Source organism: Paramormyrops kingsleyae, unplaced genomic scaffold, assembly GCF_048594095.1.
Source record: "Paramormyrops kingsleyae isolate MSU_618 unplaced genomic scaffold, PKINGS_0.4 ups33, whole genome shotgun sequence".
Classification (NCBI taxonomy): Eukaryota; Metazoa; Chordata; class Actinopteri; order Osteoglossiformes; family Mormyridae; genus Paramormyrops; species Paramormyrops kingsleyae.
The window spans coordinates 325,967-347,869 of record NW_027325971.1 but is presented as its reverse complement, the minus strand read 5'-3'; the positions used below and the strand labels follow the sequence as shown (position 1 = coordinate 347,869).

The 21,903-nt window shown below is 40.3% G+C and overlaps 2 protein-coding genes across 5 annotated transcripts; one reads left to right on the top strand and one right to left on the bottom strand.

Moving 5' to 3' along the window:
- Nucleotides 1-9: 9 nt before the first annotated feature.
- On the top strand, nucleotides 10-7,529 carry LOC140585581 (uncharacterized). 3 transcript variants are annotated; one of them, XM_072708055.1, is made up of 6 exons: nucleotides 10-3,714; nucleotides 3,812-3,916; nucleotides 5,002-5,195; nucleotides 5,324-5,471; nucleotides 6,613-6,817; nucleotides 6,916-7,529. In XM_072708055.1, the coding sequence occupies exons 1-6, from the start codon at nucleotides 3,502-3,504 to the stop codon at nucleotides 7,218-7,220; spliced, it is 1,170 nt and encodes a 389-aa protein (XP_072564156.1). In that variant the 5' UTR covers nucleotides 10-3,501; the 3' UTR covers nucleotides 7,221-7,529. The 3 variants fall into 3 exon arrangements, with proteins under 3 accessions (XP_072564156.1, XP_072564155.1, XP_072564157.1); XM_072708054.1 differs by having other exon boundaries at nucleotides 3,788-3,916; XM_072708056.1 differs by lacking the exon at nucleotides 6,916-7,529 and adding an exon at nucleotides 6,380-6,432 and having other exon boundaries at nucleotides 3,788-3,916; nucleotides 6,613-6,747.
- Nucleotides 7,515-18,389, bottom strand: LOC140585583 (uncharacterized). Of its 2 annotated transcripts, XM_072708060.1 has the most exons (7): nucleotides 17,600-18,389; nucleotides 10,631-11,430; nucleotides 10,250-10,506; nucleotides 9,404-9,594; nucleotides 9,204-9,297; nucleotides 8,627-8,820; nucleotides 7,515-8,199 (listed from the first exon to the last, which is right to left on the bottom strand). In XM_072708060.1, exons 2-7 carry the CDS (start codon nucleotides 10,715-10,717, stop codon nucleotides 8,009-8,011), a joined length of 1,014 nt encoding a protein of 337 aa, XP_072564161.1. In that variant the 5' UTR covers nucleotides 10,718-11,430; nucleotides 17,600-18,389; the 3' UTR covers nucleotides 7,515-8,008. The 2 variants fall into 2 exon arrangements, with proteins under 2 accessions (XP_072564161.1, XP_072564160.1); XM_072708059.1 differs by lacking the exon at nucleotides 17,600-18,389 and having other exon boundaries at nucleotides 10,631-12,390.
- Between the last annotated feature and the right edge of the window lie 3,514 nt (nucleotides 18,390-21,903).

The following is a 21,903-nucleotide window of genomic DNA, read 5'->3' as shown; positions in this document are numbered from 1 at the left end:
GTATGGCATCAAACACAATTGCATACTCTTTTGGAGTAACAGGAAAACCAAATTTTTCCAAAAATTCGTTATATGCTAATAAATTACCATTTGAATTTAAAAGTTGTTTAACAAACACAATATCATTTTCATACCAATTTTTATAGAAAAGAGATTCATTTTTATATTTAATACATCTATTATTCCAAATAATATGTTTATTCGGGGAGAAATTGTGTTTATATACCAGCATCCAGGCCAATAAAGCCTGCTTGTGAAAGTTGGCTAACTTTACAGGTAGTTTATCAATTTTAAAATCACATCTCAATAATAGATCTATGCCACCCATCATGTCGAACACATGTTTTGGAATTGTATACCACATGCTATCCTTTTCTTTCATAAATTTAATTAACCAATTAACCTTGAATGTATTATTTAAAGTTTCAAATCTAAGCACAGATAATCCACCTTGGCTCTTTTGTTTACATATTATTTCTTTTCTCAAATAATGATGCTTATTCCTCCATAAAAAATTAAACAACAATTTGTCTAATTCTTTGTACACCTTAGATGGCATATCCAAAGCTAAAGACACATAGACAGATCTTGATATCCCTTCTGCTTTGGATAGTAAAACCCTCCCATTCAAAGATAAATCTCTTTGAAGCCAGATATTAAATCTTGTCTTAGTTTTGTTTATTATGGGCTGGAAATTGAGCACACTGCGTTCATTTTCATCTTTATTTATGATAACACCCAAGTATGTAACTATTTGTTTAACAGGAATACCATGTAATTCTGTTAAACTACATGTTTTAATTGGAAACAGCACCGATTTGTTTACATTCATTCTAAGCCCTGACACTGAGGAAAATTCTGTGATACAATTAATTGCTTTTGATATTTCTAAATCATTTTTCAGAAAAATAGTAGTGTCATCAGCTAATTGGGATAATTTGAATATTCTTCCAAATATGTTTATACCTTCAAATTCAGCTTTTTTTATATGTAGGGCCATAATTTGTGTAACTAATAAAAACAAAAATGGAGACAAAGGGCTACCCTGCTGTATACCTCGATTGATCTCAAATCTACCACTAGTACCTACTGATAATTTGAATGAACTATTACATCCATTGTAAATAGTTCTAACATTTTTCTGAAAATATTCCCCAAAACCAAAATATTTAACACATCTGAACATAAACTCATGACCAACAGTATCAAATGCTTTGTAAAAATCTATGAATAAGATATATGAATCAGTTGGTATATAACAATTGTAATCAATCATATCTAAAATTAACCTAATGTTATTGCTTATATGCCTCCCAGTCATGAACCCCGATTGTTGTTCGTCAATAATCTCATTCAGACCGTTTTTTAATCTTCTAGCAAAAACTAAAGCAAGAAGTTTAGCATCATTATTCAGAAGGGTAATTGGTCTCCAGTTATCGATGTAAAGTTTATCCTTATTAGGCTTCGGGATCAATGTGATAAGACCTTGTCTTAGAGTTACAGGTAATTCCCCACATGCAACTGATTCTTTAAACATAGCTGCTAAAAAAGGAGTTAATTGAACACTGAACATCTTATAGAATTCGCATGTAAGCCCGTCATTCCCTGGAGACTTATTATCCTTCAAGCCTACTATACAATTTCTAATCTCTTCACAACTAATATCCTTGTCACAAAATAGTTTAAAATCATCATTTATCTTTTTTGTTGTTGTATCAGTAATTTTATTCAAAAACAAATCTGTTTTTCTGTCATCATAGGGTTCTGGAATGTATAAATTCCTATAAAACTGGGTGACATATTTAGCAATTTCTTTATTATTTTCACATATTTTACTATTAATCATAAGTCTACGTACAGATGATAATTCATTATTACGTTTTTCTAAATTAAAAAAATATTTCGTATTTTTCTCACCGTGTTCAAGCCACTTCTGTCTACTCCTTATAAAGGCACCTCTAGCCTTTTTTTCATAAATGTTGTCTAATTGTGACTGCAAGTAAGCCAACTGCTTAAGCTCTTCATTCATTATATTTTGTTTACTACATAATTTCATTATTTCTTCAATTAATTTGTATTCTTTCTCTTTATTAACCTTAGCAATTGTTTTACCTATAACTATAGCTGTGCTTCTTATTTCAAATTTCATTAGTTCCCAGTTGTGACCAAATTCATTAAGTGCACATGCCCTTTTCCAATATTTCTCTATAATTTTAGCAATATTATTTTTAAATAATTCATTCTTTAATAGGGATTTGTTTAATTTCCAATAATTCGTTTTGGGACCAGTCAGACTTGCAGCATCTTTATTGATATTAATCACGATAGCTTTATGATCTGTTAACACTGAAACTTCAATTCCCACTAGTTTAACATCATTAGCACTATTTGCAGAGATTAACCAAAAATCAATACGAGATTGTTTAGTCAAATCATTATTAGCCCAGGTATACATTCTTTGCTGTGGGTAAATATATCTCCAGATATCTAAAAGATCCAATCTTGTACATATATTTTTTAGTACACACGTTTTTTCCTTTCTTTTTGGGGGCCATCGGTCTATTTCTTCATCCATAACTGTATTAAAGTCTCCACCCCAAATAATCACTGCACAGGGAAATTTAGAACACAGTTGCTCAATTTTACCCTCAATTGTTAAGAATAGATTATTATTTTTCTGCTTATTATTTGTGGCATAAACATTTACTATAATGAATTGTGAGAAATCAATACTAACATGTAGAATTATCCATCTTCCTTCAGTATCTGATTGCTTACTGTGAATGTGTCCTTTGAATTTACCTTTTAATATAACCACCCCTGCGGATTTGTTAGAACCAAATGAGAACCAAACTTCACTTCCCCACTGACTTCTCCAGAACGTTACATCTGCTTCACAAGCATGAGACTCTTGAATAAAATAAAAGTCTGCACCTTTGCTTTGACAATACAAAAATAAAGATTTCCTTTTCAGTTGGTTTCTTATACCTCTGGCATTAATAGAAAAAATTGAAATTGACATGAACAATAACAAAGTAAAAGTTTAACGTATTCCAAGTGCACTTAGTACAAACATAGTATGTCACATATTATACTCGTTGCAATTATCAACTATAACGTTGAACTCCTTTTTTTTTTTTTTGACTTCAGCCGTAAATATAGAAACAGTGACCAACAGAATCCGTGTATCATTCGTCCTTTCCATTTTCAATTGATAAATGAAAATCAAAAAATGAAAATCTGATTGTTTTTTTTGTTATTTGATTTTAAATCAGAAACGAAAAATGAAAATTGTCTTGTATTTCCTATTTTAAAATTTCGTTTTGGATCAAAAATACAAAATTGAAAAGGGTCCACACAACAGAATCTGTTTTTGATATTTAATTGCTGGGTTGTGCGTCACCCGGAAATTGTTCTGCGAGCAAATAGGCGGGCTTGTGTATTGTATAACGCTATAATTGTTAATAAAGCTTTTAAAAAAAGAAAAAAGTTAGCAACACTATGGCAGCGCTGGAGCCACACTCCACATTAATCATGGAGTTGTTCAAAACTGGTATGACACACGCAGAAATTTCCTGCACACTGAAGCAGATGAATATCGTAGACTGCTCGGAAAGAAGCGTCAGAAGATTTTGTGCTGGACACGACCTAAAGAGAAAACGACTTTTGGCAGACGCAGCATTAGAGAGGATTTTGGCTCGGTCGATTTACGAAGTAAGTGTATATTTCGATTCCCACCGCTTATTTAGCAAATATTTCCTTTAATAATGTGACAATTCCGTGACAGACTGGACCATCGTATGGCCGGAAGTTCATGACTGGCTATCTGGCATCAATGGGGCTTCATGCAGGAGAAGGTCGGGTCGGAAGATTCCTGAAGGAGCTCCATCAGCCATACCATGAATTCCGGCGTCAGGTAGGATGACTAGTAGGTAATACATGTCAATATATTATGTTAAACTGATTAACAGCACTAATTTTTATCTACGACACATCCCTTGCTAGTTATAGTTCATGCTATGAATAAACCCTTTTTTTATATTTCTGTACAGAACTTTACTGCTGCTTTTCACATATTTGAAATAAATATTTATTGCTACAATAAACACAGCCAGGTCAGAGGTCAGGGAGGGTCTGACAGGTGAAAAGCTGAGAAAAAATATCTATGGAATAAGTCGGACTAAGAAGGATAATTTCCACAGCAATATAGCTGTTATTCCTCCTAATTCTGTCAAAATTCTGTCACATTCTTATTTTTCTTTAACACCACAATACTAAAGACCAGAGTCAGGGAGGAGACATAATACCAGAGGCTAGAGCAGGGATGATGATGATGATGATGATGACGATGTACTGTCTTCACAGTTAAGAGATTAGGCGAGCTGAGAAAACTATACTCATTGGTGGGAGAAACCAGACAGGAATCGTGGTTTTCAGAGATATTTCATTCAAAACTATGTTTATTTTTTATTGGGTAACCCACCAGGATCATTCAGTCTTCTTTTGCTTATTATTCTTTAGAAACTTTAACCATCTCCCTTCTCACCAGATATTTTAAGGATTGTAAATTGGGCAAAGCAGATGATATGTGTAACCTGTAAGAAACGGTATTTTGAAGAGGTGATCTGTCACCATTCTGTTATTTATTGTGATTTTCTGAAGCCACTGCATGAACTTGAACCTTTAATCTTTAACCATTTGCTCTTAAATATTTCCAGATTGACACTAAAAGTCATTTGAGACTGACATTTAAGCTAAGTTATTTGTTTCTGCTGGGGAGGTGTTGCCTTTTAACTATTAATTTTATTAATAGTAATAACTTCTTGGACCAAAGGAAAGGATAATGACATAAAACTACAATACAATGCTTAATACACATTTTTTTCTACAAGTTATGTTTGTAAATAAGTGTTCTGTCATTAAAAACCATTCCCTGAACGTTGTGAGCCATTATTAGTCTGAGAGTTTGCATTAATTTAAATTATTTTTATTTTTACACAGGGTGCTCGAAATTTAAATCCAGCTCCCTATCATGCTGAATACATGGGTCATAAACTTCATCTGGACCAGAATGAAAAGCTTGTAATGTTTGGTGCAACACATGTCTTGGCCGTTGATGGCTACAGCAGCAAGATTGTTGCACATTCCACAATGCCAGTAAAAAACAACCTTGTCATTTACGAGGAAATATACAGGTAAGCAATAACTACCACCTTAAAAATTTGTCATAATTCATTCCTCCCCTGTATGTCTTGTAAGTATATACATCTTTCTCTGTAATCTGTTAAAGTCCATTTAGTCAAGTGAACATTGTTTCTTCCAGACCTGCAGTTGTGAAGCATGGCATGTGGGACCAAGTCAGAGTTGACCATGGCAGGGAGTTTTTCCTGTGTCTTTACGTGCAAGAAAAGCTGTCACAATATAGGCACAACCTCAGCAGGCCACCATATCTCCAAACCACATCAACAAGGGTGAGTGCTTGGTAATACGAAATCAAATATAGGAACTCATTCTCATCTGTACTCAGCCCCTTGTTGCTTTTGTTTACTGTTGCTTTTATGTGTGTGTGTGCATGGGGGTTGGGTTGGGTTGATTTTGGGGGGTGGGGGGGGGGGAGGTATAGCTGTGACGATGTTTTTATTTTGGGTTTGGGAAGGGTGATTTTTGTGGGGTCATTTTAATCTGTAAAGCCCTTTGAGAAGCCATGTAGTTTGAAAAGCGCTTCATAAATAAAGTTTGATTGATTGATATAATGGGAGTTGTCCAGGCAGAGTAAGTGCGGCCTGTAAATAAGACATTGTCTGCCACAAATCTTCATTTTGCCAATGTTTTGTTATGAATCGCTAGCACTATTCCTCTGTTATTTTGAAGCGTCTTGGAGGAGCTTTAGATGTTATCATCCGGGGACTTTTACAGCTGTTAAATAAAACTAGCTCGGCTACACTAGCTGGCACTTTCAGTGACGTCATGACCTTAGACCATCTTGGTTGCAGTCTGAGCAGAACTTTCACTCTGTGTTTGACAACAGCTGTCAGTTACACAGAACTTGCTAATGCAAATACCAACATGGTCCATGTTTGCTTGTTTCCAATTTCCAAATTTTCCGACCATCAAATGGAGCACAGAGTGAAAGTTCTGCTCAGACTACAACTCAGGTGGTATGCAGCCATGACATCACTGAAAGTGCCGGCAAGTGGAGTGCCAGCGTAGTTTTACTAAATGGTTGTAAAAGACCCCAGACATGCTCAGAATTAAGAGGAATAGTGTTAGCAATTCATAAGAAATTCATAAATTTCAAAAGGAAGAGGTTTTGTGGCAAATAAGGCCTTATTTAGAGGCTGTTTTGTTGATGCCTGTACCACTCCCATTAAATGGATAGACGCTGATCGTGGATAGATCTACAAAATCTCCCAGAGGACTACAAATACCAGGGTGAGTAAATGAACATATTACATGCTATAAGGTCCAGGTTTAAAAAAAAAAAAATGTAGTTGTTCCTTTAACACTGAAAATGTACTATTTCCAAATATGTCAATAATCTAATCTTCCTGTTAACTTGTTTCTGCTGTCATATTTTATGTGAAAAAAATGATTTGGACTTGTAATCAACAGAACCTTCGAGTGGAAAGGTTGTGGCCAGAGGTGAACAACCGTGTGAACTACCCCCTGAAACAGGCTCTGGTGCACCTACTAGACCAAGAGGTTGTGAACATGGAGGACAACCTAACAAAATTCTGCATATCAAACCTGACATCTCAAGTGAGTCAAATTGGACTTGACAGAGTGGTCCAGTCATGGAATGCACACAGGATCCCAGGTATGCTAAACACAATATTTAAATGTATTAGATTTAAAATGTAAACTTGAAAATACAGCAAAAATAAACAGTCTTGTTTTGATTTTTTTAAAAATTAGGACGTGGAATTCCTAATGAACTGGCTGCAAACAGATGTCGAGCTGAAGTCTCAGAGGAGCTGCTGCCATGTGCCTCTGTCGTGGCAAACCTGTATGAGCAGGAGCTGGGATCTTCCCTGACATGGGTGTCTACCTTTGGAACTGACCCCTTTTCATCTGAAGAAGATAGATGCCATGCAGAAGAAATCTTTGCAGAGATGTACCCTGACATTTCTCTTCTTTTTAATCATGTAGTGAACAATGACTATGCTCCTTTCCAAGATGCCTTAATCTCCCTAATACGTTTAACTGTAAGATATGTTTGAGTGTGTATAGAGTTCAGTGATGGACTGGTGAGCTGTGAAGGGTGTATCCTGCCTTTCGCCCAATCATTGCTGGTGATAGGCACCAGCCCCCCACAGCCCTGCACAGGAAAGAGGGGTGTAGATAATGAATGGATGGATGTTTAGCATCTGAGTGTTTTAGCGGTGTTTCCTCACAAACATTGGTGTTCTCTAGCAGCTGAATAAATAGAGCATTTGGTCTATGGCTGTAGATATTGATCAGTGATACACAACTATCATACTTCTAAGTTGTAGGATAGACAATAAAGGAGAAAGTTTTATTGCTTTGAACTTTTATTTCAACCTCACTAAGGTACAAAAACAGAGGTAAAAAGTCAGCAGCAATGAAAAATCCTACTGTACATACTGTTTTCCTTTAACTAGTTCCATTTAAGTGTGGACCTCAGATTTGTCAGAACATAATTCCTATGCTATAAAATGTAAACAATTTTTGTAACACAAAGAACAGATTAGTCTTTGTTGGAAAAAAAAACCCAACAGTGCTTAAGTTGCAAGCATTTACAGGAAATGTGGGAACATTACAGTAAACATATGTGAATCTGACTTAATTAAAAAAACAGTAAAACCATTCCACATAAAATTGTGTAAAAATCAGGTAGTTTGGCTCTTGCAGCATCTTACAAATAAAAGTAACTTCTCAAATCTTTTGCAAACATTTTACAGTCTAAAGTGCTTTGAATGCATAACATTGAACTTTGACATTAACATTGAACTCTGCTGAAAACAGCCCAATGGCATACTAACCACCTTTACTGCCACAAAATGTTGCCCAGAGCAGCCAGTGCATCAGACAGTCCAGTTAGTCTTTGTGTGTTCATGTGGAAGTCATCGGCTCGACATTTTGGGCAAAACACTGAATTTCTCTTACACTCATCGATGCAGCTTCTGCAACCAACAAGGCTTTGGCAGCATGAAGAAACAATGGGCTCAACCAAAGGACCTGCAAATTTGATAAAAACAATTGTAAATGAACAAAAAATTTACTGTCTAAGTAACTGTTCCAACACAGACACTAATGCATGCTTTTATCACCTGTAGAATTGACAACTGTAATGCCCTTCTTTCTGGTCTTCCTAAAAGCAGTATCTCAGGTTCACAGCTTCTACAAAATTCAGCTGCACATGTCCTGACTAATACCAGAAGGTGGGAAATAATTCTACTCTTAAGTATGTATTTGTATAGGAGCTGAGTCACGGAGAGGGGGTGTACCTGATCTATGGGGGAGGGATGGGAATGTGGTTTGTGTGGGGTTATTTTAATCAGGAATGCACTGATTTGCAATCTTTGTATGAAAAGTGCTTCTGAAATTAACTTCAGTATATGAGTTGCACTGAAATTTGCATGTAGAAGATTTTTTTTTCAATTACCTTTGCAGATAAGACAGGCAAAGGCATCTTTAATAGTTGCTGCTTCAGCTGCTGCCAGGGAAACTCTGCGGTTGGAACTGGCCAGCTCCATCAACTCCTTCATTGTTGTTGACACCTCCTGAAGTCCTTGTGATGCCAGGACCACCTCCTCAATTTTATCAAACACAGCATCAAGGCCATTATCATCTCGTCGACTGAAAAAAAATAAGCAAAAAACATTGCAATTTGTTCTCTCAAAGTTATTTCCTTTGTTTAAATAAAATCTGCAAGTTTTTTAGTCCTGTTGTCATGTTAATTGTCATTTTATTTTAACAATTCTAAATGTAATAAGTATTGTTGCAACTTACATTGATCTGTCACCCAAACTCATTTAATTTAAGCAGACGAACAATAGTGATCCCAACTAATGCAATGGAAATAGCAGAAACTAGAAGGGCTTATTTTGGCAAAAAGTATCACAATAATGCAAGTCCTCACTTCCTAGAATATCCTAATATACTGCACACATGCAGCTGACAGAAGTAAGCAAGCCAGGAAAAAAGTTGGTCAGACAGTAATGAAAATACAGTTTATATACCTCAGCCTCCTTTTCTTATTTCCTTGTAACTGCAAGAAATCCTCCACCTTCACAGCCAAGACTTTCCTTGCATTTTGCCTCCAAAATGCTGATCCTGCAAGTGAAGTAGATTATTTAATTGTACATTAATTAAGTATATTTTTCTGATAAAATTTTGTAGTTTTTCTTAAAACCTTATGGCTATAAAATTTCAAACTTACCTCTGGTTCCTTCTGTTTCCAAGATTTTGTTACCCTGTCCATCAGTAAGGATGACGGAGTCCTCTTGTTCGAGGGCCTCATTCACTTTACTGGTGATTCCCATGACAGAAGCCTCAAATTCAGAGAACCTCACCGTCAGGGCTCGGCTTGTTTCTAATTTTCCATCCACAAGGTCAGCAATGAAGATGGTCCTGAAAGCAAAAAATATTTTAGTTGAACAAAAAAAAAAAAAAAAACAAATTTCTTGGGACAATCCAGGAATATGGCAAGTAGTTAAAAACTGTAATCTTTAATTTCTATAGCAGGAAAATGCTACATACACATTCATAAACTCGTATTAATCTGATCCAATCATATGCACATAATAGTTTGATAGTGTTGACGGTGGCCAGTTCACTGCAATTTTGGCCATAACTTTTATATTAAGATTTTTTTATTTTATTTTATTTATTTTATTTACTAACACTGTTTGGATACAGATGGATAAAGATGGCTGTTATTAAAGCAGTACTTTTAACACTTCTATCACAATACGTAGTTGAGTAATTGTCGCAGTTTCAAGAAATTACAAATTTGTTGGCAAATGCAGCAGTCACATATGAATACATGCTAGGCAAGATTGTGGCCACTATCCTTTGTTTTGAGAGTTAATCTAAGGAGATCTGTTGTCCCCAGGGCCATCAAGCCTTTTAATGTACACAGGAGAAGATTGCTGACATGGAACTACAGACGTATTTTCAAAATATATTTTTTTAGTATTTGTGTCTCTGCGTTTTTATGTGTACAAGCTACTCCACATCTTAACTTCTTTCATGATAATTAAAGTATCTAATCTACAACAGTCACCTTTGGTATGCCTTTGCCACTGTAGCTCTTGAAGAAGGTCTCGCCGCTGAGCCCGCAGCTGCACTCGGCGGTCGGTGGAAGGAAAAGCGGGTGGGGTTGTATGGTACGGGCCCGGGTACCTCCTCGGCATCACAGCTCTCCCCATGCACTTCGTAATGACCCCTTAACATCAGGTCACAAGTGCTGAAGTGCCCATCACTTGCCGGAAATACGGCCACATTGGAATCATCGGTAATATAAAGACTGAGTGGACGAACCTTTAAAAAAGTACGAAGTAGCCTAATTAAAAACAAATTTTTGCACATGTTGCGTGGTTTAAAGTACAGAACACGTGCAATTTAAGACAAAAATATTTAGGGAAGCTACATAAGAGTCCATTACCTGGAAGATCCTGCTTATTTTTTCGGTGATCATGTCTTCTTTTAGAGTCAGCCGTTTTGTTCCCCTGAACAGCACATAACTATCCATGTTTGATGAATAACGGTTGGAAATGGCTCGTGAGTCGTGATGGGCCGCCTGCTCGCTAGCTCACTGAAACAGTAGCTCGCAAAAAATAACAATTTCCGGGTGACGCACAACCCAGCAATTAAATATTTAAAACAGATTCTGTTGTGTGGACCCTTTTCAATTTTGTATTTTTGATCCAAAACGAAATTTTAAAATATGAAATACAAGACAATTTTCATTTTTCGTTTCTGATTTAAAATCAAATAACAAAAAAAACAATCAGATTTTCATTTTTTGATTTTCATTTATCAATTGAAAATGGAAAGGACGAATGATACACGGATTCAACAGCTTTACCAGTTACTGGCTGGAGTCTTTAAATATTCGTAAAGGGTGTTCATCCTTTAATTTCTTTTCCATTCACAAATGCTTTGTTCCCTACCAGGTAAGCTCTTTCTCCATTTTTCCTAGCCTTTTCTACAAACGGCCACAGACGAGCGCGCGCTGCCCTGTCATCAGCTGTTAGGTCTTCTTTCACTTGAACACCTTTGTTTTTGAGTAACTCGTTGTTCTTGGAGCCTTTCCAAAAAGCATCTCTAGCCGATCTAGACGCAAATCTGACGATCACTTGCCTTGGAAACTGCTTTTTCCCACTGCCGTCTATTCTGCCGATGCGATGAACCACATCCACTGCTGCCACGATTGCTTCACCCTCACTTCCAGGAACTGCTGCGCTGCAAAACTCTTTAACCTTAGACTTGATGTTTTCATCGCGTTCTTCAACTACTCCATATAGACGAAGATTGTACCGCCGACTATATCGATCAGTATCATTCGCCTTTTGCTCCACTTCAAAAAGTTTCTTTTGCATTTGTTCAACTCTCAGTTTCATCGTAGCATTTTCTTTTTTTAGGTCTACCACTTCTTGATGACAAAAGTCCAAGGATTTTTTAAGACCCTCAATTTGCAGTGTGTTGTGTTTAACAGCTTCATCAGTTTGGTCCGCTCTTTCGTTGATTTTGGCAGTGATGACGCGAATGATATTGTCTTGTAAGTCGGCCAAAAATGGTTCAGAACGTACTTGCATCTGTTCTTTGCGCGCTTTCTTAGAGAGTTTTTTATCCGGTGTATTGGGACTTGAGTCACAGGCTCCATTACTTTCCTTGTAAGCCCCGCAGGAATAGGAGTGTGTGTCTTGAATCACTCTCTTATCTTTGATGGTAACTATCTCCATTTTTTCCGCCACACACGATTCAACCGTCGCGTTTCCATCCATATTAAATTCTCACAGGTTCCGAGATATAATTGTCAGTATAACCAAAAGAATTGTAAAATATCGTATAAATAACTATATACACCTGATAACAGAATTATGCAACTATATTATTCAACATCGCTGACTGTGACACACTTTTAACTTTCCTTAACAAAACAGTGCGACCAATTCGACCCCCATCTTGCCGGACCCCCCAAAAACACTTACAACAGCAAAGACGGTTCCGATGCATAATGACGTAGACGCGTGTATGAGAGAAAGCAACAAGCGTGAAACTGAGCCAATCAGTGGGCCGGATAGGAAGAGGATAGGATAGCCAGTAATTTCACAGAGGGAGTAAAATCTTTCCGTGCCACGGGCATATGCCACTCGACATGTCACCGCTACGTGCGCATGGCACTCGACATGTCACCGCTACGTGCGCATGGCAGTGGCAGCTGCCACTCGACATGTCACCGCTACGTGCGCATGGCACTCGACATGTCACCGCTACGTGCGCATGGCAGTGGCAGCTGCCACTCCACATGCCACCGCTACGTGCGCATGGCACTCGACATCTCACCGCTACGTGCGCATGGCAGTGGCAGCTGCCACTCCACATCTCACCGCTACGTGCGCATGGCACTCGACATGTCACCGCTACGTGCGCATGGCAGTGGCAGCTGCCACTCGACATGTCACCGCTACGTGCGCATGGCACTCGACATCTCACCGCTACGTGCGCATGGCAGTGGCAGCTGCCACTCCACATGCCACCGCTACGTGCGCATGGCACTCGACATCTCACCGCTACGTGCGCATGGCAGTGGCAGCTGCCACTCCACATCTCACCGCTACGTGCGCATGGCACTCCACATCTCACCGCTACGTGTGCATGGCAGTGGCAGCTGCCACTCAACATGTCACTACTACATGAGCATGGCACTCGATGTTTCATTGTTATATGCGCATGGCAACCGACCCGGCACGGCCATCTGCGCATTTCAGGGGACCGGGCACCGCCATAGGAACCTGTCACTTGACCTGGTGTCTTCACATATCGGCTGTCATTCGACCTGTCACCGCTACGTGCGACTGTCACCACTTAAAGCTTGGTTTATACTCGCAGAGGTGCGCGCGGCGAAAATGACTGCATGGTGGGTCATTTTGCGTGGTGGTGGGCACTGTATTTTTTGTAACTTCGGAGGTTAGCAGAGGATTAGCAGGAATAAGCTTTCAGAGCACTTGTAAATTACCCAATATTGTCGGAGACTATATAAAAACATTCGTTTTTCTATGTATTTTTGTCGAGATGGGAATTCACACGCATGTTATCTTTGACATTTGTTTATGTCCTTGAGTATTGTTTGTTTTTGGTCACATTTCAATACATTGTTTTATGTAGCCTAGTTACACCAACTATTTGCAAATCTGCATAAAGTTTAAATTGTTTCTGAATACCCCTTTATTTTTAATTATCCCTCACCCATTTTTCTGTTCATACCTTAAGCACCAGTGTTTTATCAAATTTTACAAATTCAGAGGCCTATAACGACCCCATTTCCTACACCGTTCATTTGTACACTAGTCATTTGATCTGGTATTCTCTGTATGCATCTGTCACAACATTCTCTCAAATTACTATTAAACAACCAAAGGAGATCAAGAAAATTAAAATTGTCATTAATATTAAGACTACTGTCAAGGCTAAATTAAGCAATACGTTTCAATCTAAATTATAATACTATGTTGCTTTTAATATATAGTAACAGCAACCTAAAGTGACAGAAATAAAGTGACAAGAAACACGATATATATAATCACACCAACCACTTCTTTAATAAGACCTCTATAATGTTCCCTATTTGCATTTCTATGATCAAAAATAAATGATGAACGCGAAAGTCTTTTTTATTGTACCGTAATATACTTAGACCGCAATATGTTTCTAGTAATTAGCACTTTTGTGTGCTCATAACTGCCCATCCTGTTTCACAAGTACATCATGAATTATCCAATACATAACTGCACACACGTCCGGAGTAATTTACTTAGGGGGTTCAGTCTTGAAACGGCAGCTGGCAGGAGGAAGTGACGTGCCAGTTCTTAGTGGCAGCTGCCACTTCTGTCCGTCGCTAGTGGCGCTAAACAGTGACAGGATCCGTTCGGGAACAGTGCCTGCCGGTAGTGGCAGGTCTAGTGGCAGGTCCCGTGGCAGGTCCAGTGGCAGGTCTAGTGGCAGGTGCCGTTCAGATACAGTAGAGAGGCACCTACCCGCCACTCCTGGAAGTAGCCTAAACCAGAGATTCTGTACATCGGCTTAATGATCATTTTGTGAATATTATAATTATAAATAGTACAACTAAATGCAGGAATTTTAACGTAATTTTATACAAAGCTTCCTTAGCTATAGAAGTTGAGGAAATTAAATAATGTACATACCAAATAACAATAGTACCTAGAGATGTTTCAATGTAATAAGAAATATTATTACATTGTAAAATAAATAAATATAATATAATAAATATAAACAGTACAATCATTGTCTTCTCAAATATGACAATGAAGAGTTTTGCAATCAACAACAATAACATCATGCATAGTCATACAACGATTAAACAAGTCCTCAATTTATTTCCGTATCCCAGTTTATCCTAGCCGATTCACAGAATCTCTGGTTTACTTCCATGAGCGGTTGGTAGGTGCCTCTCTACTGTATCTGAACGGCACCTGCCACTAGACCTCCCACTACCGGCAGGCACTGTTCCCGAACGGCTCCTGTCACTGTTTAGCGCCACTAGCGACGGACAGAAGTGGCAGCTGCCGCTACCTGCCTTGACGGGTGCCTGTGACGGAGTGGCAGCTGCCGCTACCTGCCTTGACGGGTGCCTGTGACGTCACTTCCCCCTGCCAGCTGCCTTTTTGGGACTGACCCTTACTGGTAATTTATAGTATTTCGTGTGCTCATACCTGCGCAATCTTTTTCGAAGGTAGCGTCATCAGTGTTTACGTGCAAAGCGCATTGTGCCATCTCATAAGAGATTGAGATAGTAATCAGTAGTCTTTTGTGTGCTTGGACTTCATACAGTTTTTACAAATTCTAAGTTGCAAGTTCCATATTTTTCTTCATTACTTATAAAAATGCTTTGTCTGTCGGCACATTTATAATGCATATATCGCATTAATGTCATGCCAGGGTAATTTTAACGACATACATGAATTAATTCGTCTTTTAGCCCTGATCGAACTTTAAAACTGAAAAAGAGATTAGCACCGATTGTTACAGACAGTAAGCAAATGCATTTATTTATTCTTTCAAATACTTTCGGGAAACTGAAATCGCAATTGCTGAATCGAGAAATGGGGATTCAATTGTATTTCAAATTCAATTAATTATAATCAGTGCTTGAAGTGGGCCAGAACGCAGCAGAACGCAGTTCCGGAACTTCTGTATTTTCGTCTTTTGGGTTCCGCCACTTTTTTCTGCGTTCCGGTACTTACTGAAACTGATCCGACGCAGCGACAGAGGCCCGAGAATAGACAATATCACAAGACCGATAAAAGACTACATTACCCACGAGCCACGACAGTGCCCTATCATATAGCATCCACTGAGTCCCAACCAATCGCATCAGCTTTAGCCCTAGTCTATTGTTAGGCCTACAAGTATCACACTGGTCTGGTTCATGTTGTTTTAATGGTTTTCAGTATTCCATTTGCGAATTAGAAAAAAGTAGCCTATGCCTATAGGTTATTGCTTGGAAGAATTATTAAATTAAAATAGTTTTTGAACCAACACATCCTAAAGACTTGATTTTTTTTTTCACCGCACAAATGTCAAATGACGGAAAATTAGAGTTCCTGCACTTATTTTTTCTCACTGATTATAATATAGGCTACATGTATTTTACGATTCCTCAGACCACACTGTTAGAAAGACGTTTCTGTGCAGACCCGAGGTTGAAACCGTGAAACTCGCTTTCATTTGTAAAACAATAAGTGTTGATTGGCGCTGATGAGGGGGCGGGCAGTTTGTGTGTGTGTGTGTGTGTGGGGGGGGGGGCTCCACGAGAGGTGCGTCCGAGGTATTTCGTAGGTTTCAGGGATTCTAGTCCAGTGGCGTATACAGACGTGTATAGTCGCGTTGAGACCGATGACAGACGCACATATCAGTGGCAGCTGCTGTACTGGTACCAGTGACGTGCGAGTGGCAGATGCCAGTGCCATGTGCACGTAGCGGTGACATGTGGAGTGGCAGCTGCCAGTGCCATGTGCACGCAGCGGTGACATGTCGAGTGCCATGAGCACGTAGCGGTGGCATGTGGAGTGGCAGCTGCCACTGCCATGCGCACGTAGCGGTGACATGTCGAGTGCCATGCGCACGTAGCGGTGAGATGTGGAGTGGCAGCTGCCACTGCCATGCGCACGTAGCGGTGAGATGTCGAGTGCCATGCGCACGTAGCGGTGGCATGTGGAGTGGCAGCTGCCACTGCCATGCGCACGTAGCGGTGACATGTCGAGTGCCATGCGCACGTAGCGGTGGCATGTGGAGTGGCAGCTGCCACTGCCATGCGCACGTAGCGGTGACATGTCGAGTGCCATGCGCACGTAGCGGTGGCATGTGGAGTGGCAGCTGCCACTGCCATGCGCACGTAGCGGTGACATGTCGAGTGCCATGCGCACGTAGCGGTGGCATGTGGAGTGGCAGCTGCCACTGCCATGCGCACGTAGCGGTGACATGTCGAGTGGCATATGCCCGTGGCACGGAAAGATTTTACTCTTACTGTAATTTCACACAGCCAAGCGCTCAAAAAGTAGATTTTTACTGTCTCGATCAACTTTTTAATGAATATCCGCTTAAGTCGAAGCGCAAAGTGGCGAGGGTCGACTGTATATTAATTAGTTTTTGTCTGTTGTCGGAAACGCTGCAGGTGCATGAAAATTTGACGACGTGTGAATCCAGATTCTGTTTTTTATATGTTCTGTGTGTTGTTGTTCGCACATGTTAAAATAAAACTGAAAAAAAGTTCGCATATTTAATCAGACACTCTTCAGTTCTGATTTAATTCAATTCCAATTTAATGTTCTAAACCGATCGGTTAAGGATTAATGTTCGGTTAACGAACGGCGGTTGTCGGTTGGGAAAATTAACCGAAATGAACATCCCTACTCCAAAGACATCTTATTGTATTTGCACAGTGACAGTAAGGCTGTCTTATCTTGCGAGAGGAAGTAGCATAAGGCTGCACTGCTAACCTTAGCATTAGCAAACCTAGCTACCTAGCAATGTTGGTAGTAACGCTTTACTGTAATCCCACTACTTTTGTCTGTAAGGAGTAATGTAACTAATTACCATTTCAAATTAAAAAACGCAAGGTACTGAAATTTCAACGGACTCGTTACCTTTGTCTTGCGTGAAAATATTAATGGATAAAGGCAAGTAATATAAGTACCCAGAGAGCACACATGCATTAGCACTATATCTCCGCGGTGCTTGAAAATCCATCGGCAAACATCTCTGTTGCACAAACATCACCATCGAACATTTGAGCCCATATTCCCACTATGTCGGCGCGATGTTAAGTTAAACATAGTGATGATCATGATGCGGATATCTTATAAATGATATTTTGGTATTTTCCTTCTACCTTGTAGTAGATATGGATTCGATCCAGGATTATCCAGCTGGGTGTTTCCATTACAATTGTGTGATTTTGGAGGGGAAGGGTGTTCACAATTTGTTGGGTTAAACCAAGTGGTTGGGGAGGGGATTTTTGCACATTACAATAAAATTGATATTTTAGCCTTTGTTGGTTTTATGAATAAATTTGAATAAAATTGTGGTTTTGGATAGTGTGTTTTAGAATTGTGTATGTGGGATGTATTGTTTTGAGGATGATAATTGTTAGATTAGTTGTCCTAAGGAGAGGGGTTAAGAAATCTATATAAACCCTGGAGAATGGGCTAAAAGATTGTTGTTATGGATCCAGGGTCTGCTAGGGTATAGCCTGTTTGATTGAGATTTTGTTGTTGTTAATACTGTGTATTTGTGCACTTTTGTGAACAAGGACAATAAATTTTTGCACGTTTTGGAACTCCATGGCCTTCTCTGGTTCCTGAAGTCTCAGGCCTCAGCCATTCCTAACAGTGTGCATGTGTGTGAATGATGTGTTTGCCCTGCAGTGGGTTGCTGCCCCATCCTGGGTTATTCCCGGCCTTATGCCATAGCTTCCAGGATAGACTGTGGGCCATCAGGATCCTGCACAGAATAAGCAGGTATAGAAGATGGATGGATGGATGGATGTTATGTCTTGCTGAAGCGCTAAACATTCAGCCTTGTGGTTTTGTCACTTCCTGTTTAAAGTGTCCACTCCCCCTTCACTCTGCCTGCTGTGTGTGAGAATAGAAACGACAGAGACAGTGAAGGTACAGAGGATGAGGAAGTGAGTGTCAGTCTCCACAGATCTGGGCTCAGTGACACACACACGTATGGATCCTCTGATGCTCCTGTTTCTTCTCATTGCTGGGCTCACAGGTGAGTGTCTCTCATTACAGTGGTACTGAGTAGAGATCTCTCTCCTACTCCTCACACACTGTCAGCTGCAGTTTGGAGATCATGATGGAGATCTGCTGCTACATCAGAAGAAATTGCCCCGGCTAGATTCTGGAAACATTTGCAGAGGCTGCATTGAGTATCATACTCTATGAAGTTGTAGATAGTATTTGGATTCTCACAGGTTTTTATATCACTTATATTATTATGTAATATTTAAAAAGCTTTAACAAAAATATTTTACCAATAAACTGGCAATTACTTCATACATGTACAGTATTTTGTGTTTTGTATTTATTAGTAGAGCGGTACCTCAGTTCTCGAACTCATTAGAACTCGAATTTCTTAAAAGTCGAACCAACCAGTTCGAAAAAAATTACCTAGAGCTCGATCTGAATCTCAAACCGTGAGCGCCGATCTCAGATAATTTGTACGCCTGGGGAAATGAGTCACGCCGCACGTCTCTCAGCGGAAACAAAGGGTAAAGCTTCAGTCTCAGCCTCGCAAAACCCCTGATAGGAATATTATTCTTATTTACCCATGTTGGCACAAGGTGCTGATTACTGTGTGCATTTTAATCTGGGCTCTTCTCTCATAAAACATAAACTTTTGTGAGATAGTAAAGATCGAGTTTAGTAACTTTATTAGCACTTAATGCTCTAGTCCCTCGGACTTTGCCCTGAAACATCTTTATGACTTACGACTTCGGCTGCTGTAATTGGGAACTGTCGTGCCTTCGCCCTCGGCTAGCGCGATGCTAACCTACTCGGCAGCGGACCTCCTGAGCCTTAACAACAGCAACGTCGCTGTGGATCATCTGGACATCCTCACCATCAAGCGGCTGGGTCTCCTTCGCCGACGTCCGTATGTCCACAGAAGTTGCCGAAGAAAGTTTATTCTCCATCGGACAGGACTCTCCATGCCGGTTATCTGGTCAGCTGAATGTTCTGGCGTACGGCGATTACGTCATCAGAACACTGCGGCTTCTGGGATTTGTAGTCCGAATATCACTGCAGTGACTCCTGTGGCTCTTCGGATGCGGGAAGTAAAACGTGGAGTGGATTTTAATCTTCTCAGGACTTTTAAAAGGCATATGGCGGCGCCTCCTTTTAAAGTTGGACTACTTAACGTTCAATCCTTGAGTAACAAAGCATGTCTCATTCAAGAGCATGTCCAGGAAAAGGATTTGGATATAATCTGCCTCACAGAGACCTGGCATCAGCCTAATAGTTTCTCTGTCCTCAATGAGGCCTGTCCACCTGGATATAATTACCTTCAAAGAGCACGAAGCTCGGGTCGCGGCGGTGGCTTAGCCGTCATTTTTAAAGGTCATTTGGGCCTTTGTCCTGCGCCTTTGCCTGTGCTGTCTTCCTTTGAATGCTTGGCCTTCTCTTCCAAGCCACCGCACTCAATGACAGTACTGCTTATCTACAGGCCCCCTAAATATTCCCCCTCCTTCCTCTCAGAGATATCGGAGACCTTGTCATCATTCTGCACCACTTCATCCAATCTGCTCATACTGGGTGATCTCAATATTCATGTTGATATTCCCACAAATCATCAAACTGCTGAATTCCTCCAACTGCTGGACTACTTGGACTTGAAACAACATGTCAAATCTCCAACACACTCTAGAGGACACACCTTGGACTTAGTCATCACGAACTCTCTACCTGTGCATCATCTTTCCGTATATGACCTGGGTGTGTCAGACCACAAAGCCATTTACATGGAGTTACCCTTTCAAAGTTCTCTCATGAAGCCAAAGCGGCAGATTTCCTTTCGAAATCTAAAAGTCATTAACCCTGAACTTCTTTCAGCTGATCTTAATGACCACATTCCTGTTTCTTTACCAATCTCCACCAATTCAGTAGATTTCTACAACTCCACCCTCTCCACTATTTTGAACCGCCACGCTCCCGCTAAAACAAGGACAGTTGCCTTTTTGCGCTCAGCTCCATGGTATACACCGGAGCTAAGGAAACTAAAGGCAGCTGGTAGAGCGCTTGAGAGACGCTTCTTAGCTTCGGGTCTGCTAGTCCACAAGCTAGCTTACCAGGAACACCGCAAATCATATGCACGCGCTCTCAAAAATGCTCGATCACGTTTTTACTCATCCATAATCTCCAATAACCCGGGTAACTCTAAGACTCTTTTTTCCACCATCACCCACCTCCTCCAGCCTCGAACACCATCACTCGCCGACCCTACTAATGACCTCTGCAATAAATTCATCTCCTTCTTTCAAAATAAGATCCTAACACTCCGCTCTTCACTTGCAACTCCCCTCACTGCTCACACTACTGGTGTCAACACACTTCTAGGGAACCCTTCCCTCTTCTGGTCTTTTCCTCAGGTCTGTGTGAAGGAGGTTGAGGCCGCTGTTAGGGCTATGAAACCCTCTACATGCGCCCTTGACCCCTTCCCAACAGTCCTAGTCAAGGCAAATCTGGCCTCCCTCGGGCCCCTTATTACTACCATCGTCAACCAGTCCCTCCAGTCTGGTTATGTTCCCTCCACTCTGAAATCAGCCATAATCAAACCCCACCTTAAAAAGCCTAACCTGGACCCTCAAGACTTGGCAAATTACAGACCCATTTCCAATCTCCGCTTCCTTTCGAAAGTTCTGGAAAAAGTGGTCTCAGTTCATCTTCAAAGACATCTACACGACAACAAAATTCTGGACAAATTTCAATCTGGCTTCCGCTCGGCACACAGCACCGAAACAGCTTTGATCCGGGTCTCAAATGACCTATTGATCACTGCAGACCGTGGCTCCTCCTCTCTCCTCGTCCTTCTGGATCTGTCAGCAGCCTTCGATACAGTTGACCATGACATCCTCCTCCATCGTTTACGATACCTTGCAGGGTTCACCGGCATTGCCCTGGATTGGTTTAAGTCATTCCTTACAGACAGATCTGAGTTTGTCTCCATTGGACACGCTAAATCATTGAGCCATCCTGTCACTTGTGGTGTTCCTCAGGGATCAGTATTGGGGCCCATTCTTTTTAATCTGTACATGGCTCCACTTGGGCGCATCATTACCAGTTGTGGGGTCTCATTCCACTGCTACGCCGATGACACTCAGCTCTACTTGAAGCTGGGTAGCAATGCGTCTGAGGCCCCTTTCACTTCATCAGCCCCTTCGATATCTACGCCCTTCACTCCACCCACACTCACCGCCTGTCTGGATAAGATAAAGGCATGGATGGAGCAAAATTTCCTTCATCTTAACAGCTCAAAAACTGAAGTGATTCAAATTGGCACTCCACACCAAATTCAACAGCAAAAAATCGTCACTATCTCTTTCTCCGGTCAGAACATCTCTCTTTCTAAAACAGTCACCAATCTTGGTGTTATTTTTGACCCTCAACTTACTTTTGAAAACCATATCAAGCA